Raw genomic sequence first — 12410 nt, 5'->3', positions numbered from 1 at the left:
GAAGGCTAGGGCAAGCTCATTATCCGATCAGGCTTGTGTAGGCCACAGCAGCCAGCTAATTAGCCGTCGGGTTCTGTTCCTAGAGAAGAGTTCCGCTGGCCTCTGTGGCCTGCTCTTCAGCAGAACTGTTCATTAGGAGAGATCATGACTGGTTTCCAACTTAGTGGAAGTAATTGCATTGTTTTCATGGTGACTTGTGAAGCACCGACACGTTTAACACGCAACTTACTGGGTAATTGGTATATGAAATCCCAGTGAGACATGAGTTGACATGTCATTGTACCTGTTTTTTATCAGCTTTGCAGGTTTAACATTAGCTGGGTTGTTTTTCTTAAGGCTCTTTTCACATGACTCGCACTAGCGTTGTCCAGTGCTTTGAACTCTGCTTCAGCTTTAGCCCACAGCGTTGATCCAGCACAACTTAAATTTCAACTTTGCCCTTGCTTATCACTGACCTTTAAAGTGCAGCCAATTTTTATAACATCTATATTTCCAAACTCTGCCTTTTCATGATTTATGTGTTTTGGTGTTTTAAGCAACAATTAAAGTTTAAAAACATTGAAACTTCATGAAGAGATCTTGGCATTCTATTTGTTTTAACATTAGTTATCTACATTAGTTAACAAAAACGAACAAAGACAAATACTTGTAAAGCATTTATTAATGTTAATTAATGTTATTTTAATATATTATTAAAATCAAAGTTGTTTCTGTTAAAGGAATATTTCACCCAAAACTGTAAATTACCCCATGATTTACTCGCCCTCAAGCCATCCTAGGTGTATGACATTCTTCTTTCAGACAAATACAATCAGTTATATTAAAAAATGTCTTTGCTCTTCCAATCTTACAGAATTCGGAAGCAGGTCTGGCGGAGGCTAGATATTTTTTTTATAATGTGTTAAATATGGATATTTTTGTAACATAAAAGCATCGATTTGCTTCAGAAGGACTTTATTAACCAGTACCCGGAGCCGTATAATCGATTGATGCACTTTTTTGGGCTTCAAATGTTTTTATCGAAAGAAGACACTATTTGTCTGAAAGAACAATGTCATATACACTTAAGATGGCGTGAGGGTAAGTAAATCATGGAGTAATATTATTTAATGGAACTGAACTAGCATGGACAAAGGGTGAATAGTTATATTTTCATTAACTAAATACTGTAACAAATGTTTTGCTCATTGTTAGTTAATACATTAACATTAATGGGACCTTACTGGGTTACACTTTATTTTAAGGCGTCATTGTTACAGTGTATATATATATTTAAGTACTGCATAATATTAATTAACAACATGTACTTACTATAGGGTTAGGGTATGATGGTTTGATTGAGAGTTAGTTGCATGTAATTATGCATAATTTACTGTTATTATATGGAAAGTACATGTAATTTATTGATCAAGGACTCTGTAAAATAGTGTTGCCCCTTATTGTAAACTGTTACTGAGATATTAAATTTCTCAATATCTTTTTTTGTTCTTTTCGGTTTATAGTTCATTTGTTCTTGAACTGATTTAAATTCAACAAAAGCATCCCAAGACTACTGTTTTTTTAACCACATTTGACGAGTCCTATTGTTCTGTCTACCGTGCATCCAAGCAGTCGCAAGGATTTTTTACATTTTTTTAACTTTTTTACGGTTTACTGTTATATTGGCCTCTATTTTATCTAGACATCTAGAGTCCACTGTAATTTGGATACCTGGCTGCTGTTGGCTGTGTCCATGTGTGAATGACAGATTTTGGGCTTTATTGGCAGGTGCCATTGTCATTGTTGTTTGTATGGTTGGCTTAACCAGCACTCTGTATTGAGAAGCACAGGTGTTAGACAGGATGGTGTGGTCCTGGGGGGTGAGAATAGAGCTTCTGGGTAGGAGGGCGGGGAGGCATCTGTGCGATCAGCAGGAATCCTGGATTAAACGTGTCTATACAATCAAACACTTACAAAAAAACTAAAATTGAATTTAGACAAAAATTAAACAAATTAAATTTAGACTGGGCAGAATTGGAGTGCATGTAGTTTGAAGCTGTGGCCTAGAGGTTAGGGCAGGTGGTTCTTATGTTGATGTGAGTTTGTGTCATAATTCATAAGCGGTCACCCTTGAACAGGGCACCTAAGTCTCATTTAAGCAGGTTCCAGGATGTATTGGGAAAATTTTTGATTTTACTTTGTTAACCCTAATAAAAATCAATTGCTACTACTTAAATATTTTAGGGCAGTCAGTAGAATGAAGTTATGCATTGTAATTAAAATATATTTTTCTTTTCTGTATTATATTTTATTTTTCTTACGGTATATACACACACTACTGTTCAAATCTTTGGGGTCAGTAAACTGACTTATGTTTTTGAAAGAGGTGTCAAAAATACAATAAAACAGTAAAATGATGAAATATTATTAAAATGTAAAATTGTTGTATTCCTCTAATGGCAAAGCATCATTAAATCAGTTTACAGTGTCACATGATCCTTAAAAAATCATTCTAATATGCTGATTTGCTGCAGCTTATTTATTTATTTATTTATTTATTTATTTTGTCACACTTGTTATGCATTTTTCCTTTAGGATTGTTTGATGAATAGAACATTTAAAAGAACAGCAATTATTTATATCATATTATCCTGCCATTATATACAAACATTTAATATTTTGATAAATTAGAAATGCAAACAGAAATCTACAGTAATTAAATGGTAATGTTTAAAATTACCACCTTAGAAATTAATTTCTTTAATATTTAACGAATGTTTTTGCTGGCTAAGTGACAAAGTACAATTACATGATCAACCGATTATGCAACCATTTTCTTACGTTGTTGGGTTTTTAGAATAAGCAGATTTTTGCGTAACACTTTATTTTACAGTGTCATTGTTACACGAGTTACTATAGCAATAATTATAAATTATTTATAACTATATTCAACTACGTGCATTTCCTTAAGATCACTATTGTCAAATTGATAGACAATTAGCATATGGTTTAGATTGGCATATAGTTATGGTTCTGTTCTGGGAAAGAACTTCCTGTGCATCCGTGCAGCCTAGCAGTGATAACCCCCCCTAGGGTAAACAGAACAGAAGCAACATTGTATTGCAGATAACATTAATGACAATATTAATATACAACCTAATTTTGAAATTTAGTCTGATTCAAGGGGAATCAGAATTCCAAATCCTGCCTGGCGAGAGGAGGAGCTGGGGATGGAGGAGGGTAGTTAGCTCCGGAGAAACACAATAGTAGCTGAAAGCACTGAATGAGCTTATATATATATATATATATATATATATATATATATATATATATATATATATATATATATATATATATATATATATATATATATATATATATATATATGCATGCTGTGATAGACATCGTATTCCTGTAGGTAGACGTGAACAGCTGACTATCAGCTGATGCAAGCTTGACTAATGTGACCTGCCAGAACTAACGCTATATGCTGGATGTAGTTAATTAATATTATTCGTTTCATATTTTAATATGACTCAGTGTGTATTTGGTGCCTGGGTACTACCCATAAAAACTTTAAACTCTTCCAAAATGCAGTCTTCAGATGGCCCACATCAAATACGAATCTCTATTGCAATTTCAAACGAGTAAATTAGTTTTTTTTACACAGTTCCAGCCATCCATTCAAATTGATTCTGATTGCTCTTCCACTTTGGCTGAAGTATTCAGGTTTGTCCTCTCTGATAGAGATAGTGGCTTCTCATCCGATCCCTTAGAGGGCCGTTTTATCTGTATTGCAGTTGAAATGAGCCGAGTGAGTCACCACATACACAAACCAAACAGGACCCATAAAGTGGCACCCGGCACAGAATAGAGATGCTGGCATCTGCCACAATGGGGACAGAGACACAAAAGCTCACTAAAACTTACGGATAGTCAATCCTTTAATTAATCCGGCATGTGGGCATGTGACGGATTGTGGCTAGAGGGGTTCTGAGTGTCATTGTTCCTTTCTGCTTTAATCCGCAGAAATGGGCGTCCCTGTTCGCAGAGTGGATCAGCAGCATTCTGTATCTTAATGAGAGCTGAGGCTGCTTGCCTTTGATGTCACTGTTGTATTTTATGAATGACACTGAGTCTTATATAACTGCACTAGCTGTCCTCATCCAGCATGCAGATAGAGGATCCTCAAGGAGGTCAGTGATCTGTCACTGATAACAGGGTCTTAAAACGTGGAGTTTATGCACAGTTGTAGCAGTGCAAAATGTAGCACAGCACATTAAATACAGTTTTGTGTGTGTGTGTATCTGTGCCCTTGTTTATATTACATTGTGGGGACCAAATGTCCCCATAAGGATAGCAAAACCTGAGATTACCTACATTGTGTGAACGTGTGTGTGTGTGTGTGTTTAAATAGTTGATTCATTGTTTGCTGTTAGCTTGTCCTGCAGTGTGCCATTGGAGTTCCTCTGAAACCCACCATCTCCCTCAGCTCCACCTGCTTAGATCTGCAAAGTCTATGTATGCAGCGTGCATTACATGCTCTACTATTGATTAACATTAAAGGGGGGGTGAAACACTCAGTTTCAGTCAGTGTCATGTCAATCTTGAGTACCTATAGAGTAGCATTGCATCCTGCATATCTCCGAAAAGTCTTTATTTTTTTAATAATTATATAAGAAAGATGCGCTGTTCCGAGTCTTTCCGAAAAAAGCTGAGCGGGTGGGGGCGTATCGTGTGAGCGGAGCTAAATAATGACGTGTGCTCGCTGCTGCTATTGTGTTGAGTCGAGTGCGTCGTAAAGCTGTGTCATCCCTAACAGCGGGAAAAAAACTTTATTCAAAATAAAAATATGGCTTTTAATCAGATACAGCCATACATCTATGATCCGGAATCAGACCCAGAGGCTGCAGTTGAACAGGAGCAGCAGCAAAAACGACTAGAGCAGGACGTCTCTATGTGGTACAAGTTATACACTAACTATATAATATGCATAGCGACTTGTGTTATTTACATATTTATACTTGAATTATATCGTCGTATTTTTGTCTTTGAAGGTGTACATGTGAGAAGTGCAGTTGTGTGTGTGTGTGTGTTTACGCGTGGTTTGTGTAGACAATTGTAACGTTATTAAGCGGACTGGTTTTGCACGGCAGGCTAAGTTAGTGTTTACATAGAAAGACACGGAATAGTAGCACATTTGAATGAAGAAGCGCGCTTATTTAGTTCAACATATTTCCCCACTCTTTGTGTATTGTTGTTTGGAGTGCTTTTACAATACACAAACATAAAGTTACACATATAATGGCCAGCTAAACAAATGTACACGCACTACACATTGCATGCTCCATTGATCAATTTCTATATATAGTAATATATATAGTAACTATACGTGATCATGTTTGGGCTACTTGATGAGCATAGGCAAAAACACAGACATTTGAAGCAGTCTAACTCACCGCCTGCGGTTCTAACGTTGGGACCTTTATCGTTGGGACTGCTCCATCCTTCAGCATTAGGCGATTGGAAAATCCGGCGTCAAGCTGGGCCTTGTTTATGAAACAGTCGGCACCGAAATGCAGCGAACAGATATAAACATTCGCGCAACTCAGTTGCTGATCCGGAAAAGCAAATTATATCCACTGTTGCCTTACCGCGGGGTTTTTGGGGAATCTGTGCAGGACTGTCTTGGTCTGGCAACCAAAAACGCACTTTTTGATGTCATTGTTAATTGTGCACATCACCTGTGCAGCGCAGCCTATGAGCCAGCGCTTTGATGGGCGTAGCCTGTTGCTTTTGCTCTCTCCCTCTCTCTCTCTCTCACGCGCTTCCGGTAGAATTGTCCGTAAGGCCCATACAAGGAAATTCCGCCCCCATTAACGTCAAAGGGGACGCATGATCGCAAAAAACTTGCCGAACCTTATGACTAACCGGAAGTAGTATTTTTGACAAAGAAATACTTCCATCAAACGTCCACCTTAACTTTTGAAACTTTGTCCATGTTTAGTATGGGATTCCATGTCTTTAACAGTGTAAAAAGATCAGTATGCATGAAACAGCATTTCACCCCCCCTTTAAACAATTTTTTTTTTTTAAATGTATTAATTTAAACATGTATTTTAAACAATTGATTAAAAATAGCCATTTGCTTGGTATTGGGGACATTTATTCTTAAATTAGGAAAAAGTAACTGGACGGACATCAGGAATAGGACAAAAGACACTAATTTGGAATTAGCAATTTTCCTAGCAGGTAAAATAGTAATACATTACAACTGTATTGTTGGTTGCATAGCAACTTGATACATTAATATAAGTTTAAACCATATTAATGCAAATGTGCATTTTAGAGCTTTGAATGCTGTTCAGTCGTTCACTGAACTCTTTTCAGAACAGATTTTCAGCTCCGCCATCTTATTCTGGATAGAAGAGCGCATCTCATCTATCTTTCATATGCGCAGAGTTACTTAGATCCCTCCTAGCCTTTGAGTTGCCTAGCTTTTTTTTGACACTTCTGCACTTTTTGCAGGCTTGTTTACATTGTTTGCCAAGTATTATTAGGAGTTTTGCGAGTCTACTTTTCTGTTTATAAAATGCCCTAATTTCTCATCTCTATCTCAACAGCTTTCACCCACAGACAAAAACCTGGAGTTTGACAGAGACTTCCGCATTCGTCATTATGCTGGAGATGTGGCGTAAGTACATTTAGAAGAGGCGTAAGTGCACTCTTTGTTGTTTGTGACCATAAGCCCTAATTGCTGTAATTAACAATCACTGTTAGTTACCCACAGAAGGCTTAAGTGGAAGGAGATCTAATCCTTCCCTTGGGCATGAATTGGGTTCGAAAATGTTTGGCAAATAAACATTGGAGTGACGCAAACTTATTTGCCAATCCGAAAGATGTAAACACCAGATGCAAAAACAAGTTTATTCCAAATGTGAATGCAGTTATATTTTCTCACTTCAGCGGTTTGTCAGATTGCAGGCTGTCAATTATTTCCTAAAGCTTTGTGGGTGTAGGTGTGATGTGACACCATGTCGAAAACGGCTTGTTGATGCTTAGTTTGTGAATAAGAAAGAAACGGCTAGGGGAATGAAATCTAAAATTATACATATTCTCATCTCATTCAGGAGCTATAGCTTTCACTATATCAGTTACAAGCGTGCTGCACACATCCTAAAAAGTGAAGCCATAATATTTTGATCGCCCCCTCGCGGCTGGCTGCGGTATATGTGCAATTGTTTAATATGTGTAATACCCTCTCCGTGTAATTGAATGGGAAGCGAGCCAAAAATTACACTTCAAATATTTTCATATTAGTTCATTTTAGGTAGTTCAGTTTTTGGATTTTTTTTGTACATTTTAGGTCTAATTCTAGTTAGAAAATAATCATTTTGAACAATTTGCAAATCATTTTTGTATTTGCATTAAAATATATGCGTATGTACTTTTATTTGTATGTGTAGAATGTTGAAAACGTGAAATTTTTCTTGTCTCTTTACACTCGGTTGGACATAACATGAATCACATAAATGCACATTATTTTCTATTCAAAACGGCTGTATTTGAGGAAAAAAGTAGTTTGCATCACTGGATGTTACTGTCTGTGTTTTAACATTAGTAATACGTACTTACCTCACTTTCTTTCAACGTGAAACTGACGATTCCTGCTTCAATTTGCACTGCTTCTGTGACTGGTAAACTCCGCCTACTTTGATTTGATTGGCCATCTCAGTCATTTTGACATTGAGCTCTGTCCAGCAGACCACTGAGGCAGACCAAACTAAAAATGAGACTTTTAAATCTTTAGCCATTTCTTAATTATTGGGTGGGTCTTGTCCCTTTAAATGTCTATAGTGGTTACGGCCCTGCCTATTGAGAACATTTTTAGTTGCGAAACTCTGACTGTTGCACTCTATTGCACTTGCAAATAGGGGAGTGTTCAAACAAACCAGTTTATAAACAATCATTACTTTAAAATGTGTTTTGTGTTGCCATTGGAAAAGCAATTACACTTTTAAGTCTTTGATAGTTTGCCATGTGCAACTATTGTGTCTGTTTGTGTATTTTAGTCAGTGTGGTTGTGTGTTTTGTTTCAGTTATTCCGTTGTGGGCTTCATTGACAAGAACAAGGACACCTTGTTTCAGGACTTCAAGAGGTTACTTTACAACAGGTCAGTATTACCATACAGTACGTTCCTTATTTACATACCTGCCAGATGTCACAGGATTTCTGTGACTTATATCTGTCCTTCTCCTTCTGTTTTACAGCTCAAATCATGTGCTAAAGGCCATGTGGCCAGAGGGCAAGCTGAGCATCACAGAGGTCACCAAACGACCCCTGACTGCTGCGACTCTCTTCAAAAACTCCATGATCTCTCTGGTGGAGAACCTGGCCAGCAAAGTGAGTGTGTTTGAAGCATTTTGTAAACACCATGGCTAATGCATATAATACATAAGTAATAAAGTTAAGTCAGACTGTCATTATCGCAAAAAGTTTTTTTTGTTGTTGATAATGACAGACTAATGTATATTATCCTGCTTACCAAAGAAGTAAATATATGGAAAAAAATGAATGTGAGAAGAAATAGACACCAGATCATACAACATGATGTCAGCATAGCTATGTAGGAAACTGGAAAAAACGGTCTATCATACTGTTGAATGACCAATCAGAGTGAAGTATTCCAAAGCACCATTTATTAGAGTCTTGTTGCAGCAGTCAACTTCTGGAAGTAAAAAAAACACATTCATTTTCTCCATAGGAGAAGTAATTTTTAATGACAACTTGCAAATCTTTAAAGACCTACTGTGAGCAACGGGGTTGGTAATCAATGGTATATGCTTTTGAAGCCATCAGCCCACATTATTACTTTTTTTTATATGATCAATCTCAACAGTGGGATTCCTGGTGAGAAACTACATAACTACAAATCTACCAAACACACAACTGCGGCAAGCAGATTGTGACAAAAAAAAAAAGAGGCATTTTTTAGCACCTGTCCACCCCTTGAAGGATTATGAAATATTTGTATATTTTAAATAAATGTAAAATATATTTTCTATGTATTTATACTACATGGCTGTTGAATGTTTGAATCTGATTTGACTGTAATTATTTCCATTATTGAAGTATTACAGTTTTTCTCAATTGCTAAAACACTAAAACCCATCGGCTGAACAAATTTCTCAGTTGCCTGAACTCATTTAGCTAATTGTGCAGTCTGTTGTCAATACCTTAAACCATTTCACATCATAAAACACAATTTGCAGATCTCACTTAGACTTTTCAGCAAAACTCTAAACACATTCTCATTGTCAAGACACATACTGCTCTCTAATGCACATGCCATTCATACGGGTTAACACAAGTGGCAACAATCAAATACAAATGGAGAACACAATGTCATTGATTGAACACAACCACTCAAAACTGATTTAACCTGTTTCAAATGATGAGACACAACCAATATAAGTACAGTGCATTGTAGGCTGTATACTGTACAATGAACAAATCATATTGCCCTGAACATGTTGCTTTCCATTTGTTTACAGTAGGCTACTGACTGCTCAATAGATTTTGACTGGTTGCAGGTTCATATCAACAAAGAACGAGTTTGTGAGATGCAGATTACAGTACTGTAAAAATCAGCCTAATCTAATGAAAATGCATATCTATAGCACAAATTGTATTTATCGTGCGATTTATATGCCAAAATGAGTTTTTATGTGCATATGTTACGCATGCAGTTTTCGTGTGCATATGATATGTCCTTTATATTGTGTTATGTGCACGTACTCCAAACAACTCAACCTACCCAATGGGGTGACAATGCAAATCATATGCACGTAGAAAATAATTGTGCCGTATAAATCGCACAATAAAGACAATTTGTGATGTATATGCATTCCATGAGAATGAGTTGGTAAAAATAGGGCTACAAGCAAGAGGAAGAACAAAAAATTGCAAAGCAAAGCAGAGTAGGAATAATTTCTGACCAATTTTGAGCTACTATGATCACAAGACAATGACAGAAAAATATGAAATTTGTTTTCAGATTAAAAATGTACTTCTGCCTGAGAACTGTTTTGAACAATGTGTTTTCTATTTTTTGCTGTATTGTTTACTGATTGCTTGATAGTGTTTATCATTTTGATCACTTTGTTTATGATTTGAGAGCAGTGTTTGATTTGAACACAGGTAAAACTGTTTTGAGGCGAAAGTTTCATTTTGCAAGAGAAGTCAGAGGTTTTGTGAATAGTGCTTGAAGAGGAGGTTTTGTGTTTAATGGTTTCAGAAAATGGAGCAAGGTTTCAGAAATAGTGTTTTAGCAATTGAGAAAAACTGTAAGTACAAAATATTGTTTTATACAAAAATTGCTTTGAATTGAAGTTAGTAATGTTTTGATTCACCTCACAGCTGGTTGGTTTGTTTCATGGATTATAACTCTTTAATAAAGCCTTTTTAAAAATCCCTATGGAGGAAATACTTTCAGAACTAAGGTGGCTGAAAAGTGTTGCACTACTGATGCACAATTACTCAGCATAGCCTTCTGTTGGTTCATATAGGAGCCATACTATGTGCGTTGCATAAAGCCAAATGATGTGAAGTCACCGCTGCTGTTTGAGCATGAACGCTGCAAGCACCAAGTGGAGTATCTGGGCCTCCTGGAGAACGTCCGGGTACGACGAGCTGGTTTTGCAAACCGACAGACCTACCCACGGTTCCTTCAGAGGTGAACAACCTACTCTTTTTCCATTTGCATGAACAACATGTGCCTGTTTCACTACATTACATAATCATTTATTTATCGTCTGTTTAAATAGTCATTTAATTGATGCGCTACATGATGTCACACATTTGTGTACGGTCTCAGCTTATGTATAGTAACTCAATGCTCTTGTGACAGCTTGTGTGTGACTGTTGCTTCTTTGGTTGCTACTGACATCTGAAACTACAGATTGATCAGTCAGATTGTGAAGATCTTACGCAACAACGTCTGTTGGTGTGAAAGCTGCCATCCTCTGGAGTGTCTTATTCAACAAGTGTCATGATTGCAGAAGGGTTTTATGTAACAATGACGTGCAGTCCGTGTTCATTCTGAAGTCTTTTTACAATAGCCTTGACATTTAGTAGAGCATTTTGTCACTCAGTATACAATGATTCTTGATTGTATAAGGACCAGAATCCTTGAGTAAAAACCCATTCGCTGAGGTTCCAGGAGTGTCCAAATACTTTCCGAAACCTCTGTATATTGCTCAAAATAAATAGTCCCCTAAAACACCATGAAAAATACTTGCCACAACACTGATGAGTTGATGAGATTCAACACCTAAGTTGACAAAATGTATGTCACTAAGAGAAAGTTAGACTGAATTACATCTAATTGAGAATGCAGTGTTAACAGCACTCACTAGAGTGATTTGTGTCTGTCGAGACTGCAGATTTAAATGAAATATAATGTACTACTTAAGAGGTGAGCCTTGACAAATGAGGATTATTTCTGAAGGGCTCGGCTTCTTACCTCTCTTAAATAAAGTCTAAATGTGTGTTATATAATGCTTGTTATTAAAATGGATACTAGGGCTGTGCAATATATCGAAATTATCGAAATATAGCAAATGTACATATCGCAATATGCATACCGCAATGGCACGCAATATCTGAATGATTTTAATAGGCTACTTTAACATTGTGGTTACACACACAGTTATATCAAAATGGCTGTCTTGATGAGTATTCATGTAAACCCAGTCGGTTATGCTTTAAGTGAAGGATATCAGTCGGGGAAAGAAGCCGAATCCATGCATTAGCTCTTAAAGTGACAGGCGGCTAATACAGTAAACCTGTCGCTGTCTGTCAAACAACAAAAGTAAAAAATCACTCAGTGCTCTTGGCTAAATAAACTTTGTAACATTATTACGTATTAGTGTATATTTAATTCTTGTGATGACTGTTTTTTATAACAAAGATAAATTAAAATAACAAAAATAATCGTCCTCCCCTAGTTCAGGTGTTCTTGTTTACCTAAATGTTCTTGATGTTCAGTTTTAGGTTGATATAACTATATATTACCAAGTCAAGGAAATAATTTTTTGGTATTTAAATATTGGCATTACATTTTTTGTTTGTTTACATTGATGTTAAAATTATATTGTCAGTTTTGTGACATTCATTTTTGCTAAAACCATGCTGGTCACTTTCAGAAGTTGTATCAATGCTCTCTTTTCCCAGAAAGAATGTGAAACACAAATTATACATGGTATCATTCTCAGTTTTTAAATATTTTAAAAAATATATAGTTTAAATAGATTTTACACACTAATAGCAATATCGTATCAAATATCGCATTATTTAACAAGTTGTTGCATATCACATTTTATTTCAATATCGCACAGCCTTATACCTCAGACTTTGTATTCTGATTGGA

General features: G+C 36.3%; 1 protein-coding gene across 1 annotated transcript in view; it reads left to right on the top strand.

Annotated features, from left to right (window-relative positions):
* The window catches only part of myo1d (myosin 1D), a 93920-nt gene that overhangs the window by 34645 nt on the left and 46865 nt on the right, over positions 1-12410 (top strand). Inside the window, exons 12-15 of the mRNA XM_067430386.1 lie at positions 6603-6673; positions 8079-8153; positions 8251-8383; positions 10549-10715. Coding sequence (XP_067286487.1) covers positions 6603-6673; positions 8079-8153; positions 8251-8383; positions 10549-10715 — 446 coding nt within the window. The remainder of the gene's footprint in view (positions 1-6602; positions 6674-8078; positions 8154-8250; positions 8384-10548; positions 10716-12410) is intronic.

This window comes from Pseudorasbora parva, chromosome 21, assembly GCF_024679245.1.
Source record: "Pseudorasbora parva isolate DD20220531a chromosome 21, ASM2467924v1, whole genome shotgun sequence".
Lineage (NCBI taxonomy): Eukaryota > Metazoa > Chordata > Actinopteri > Cypriniformes > Gobionidae > Pseudorasbora > Pseudorasbora parva.
Note: the sequence above shows the minus strand (reverse complement) of the source record. Positions and strands in the feature narration are given on the sequence as shown.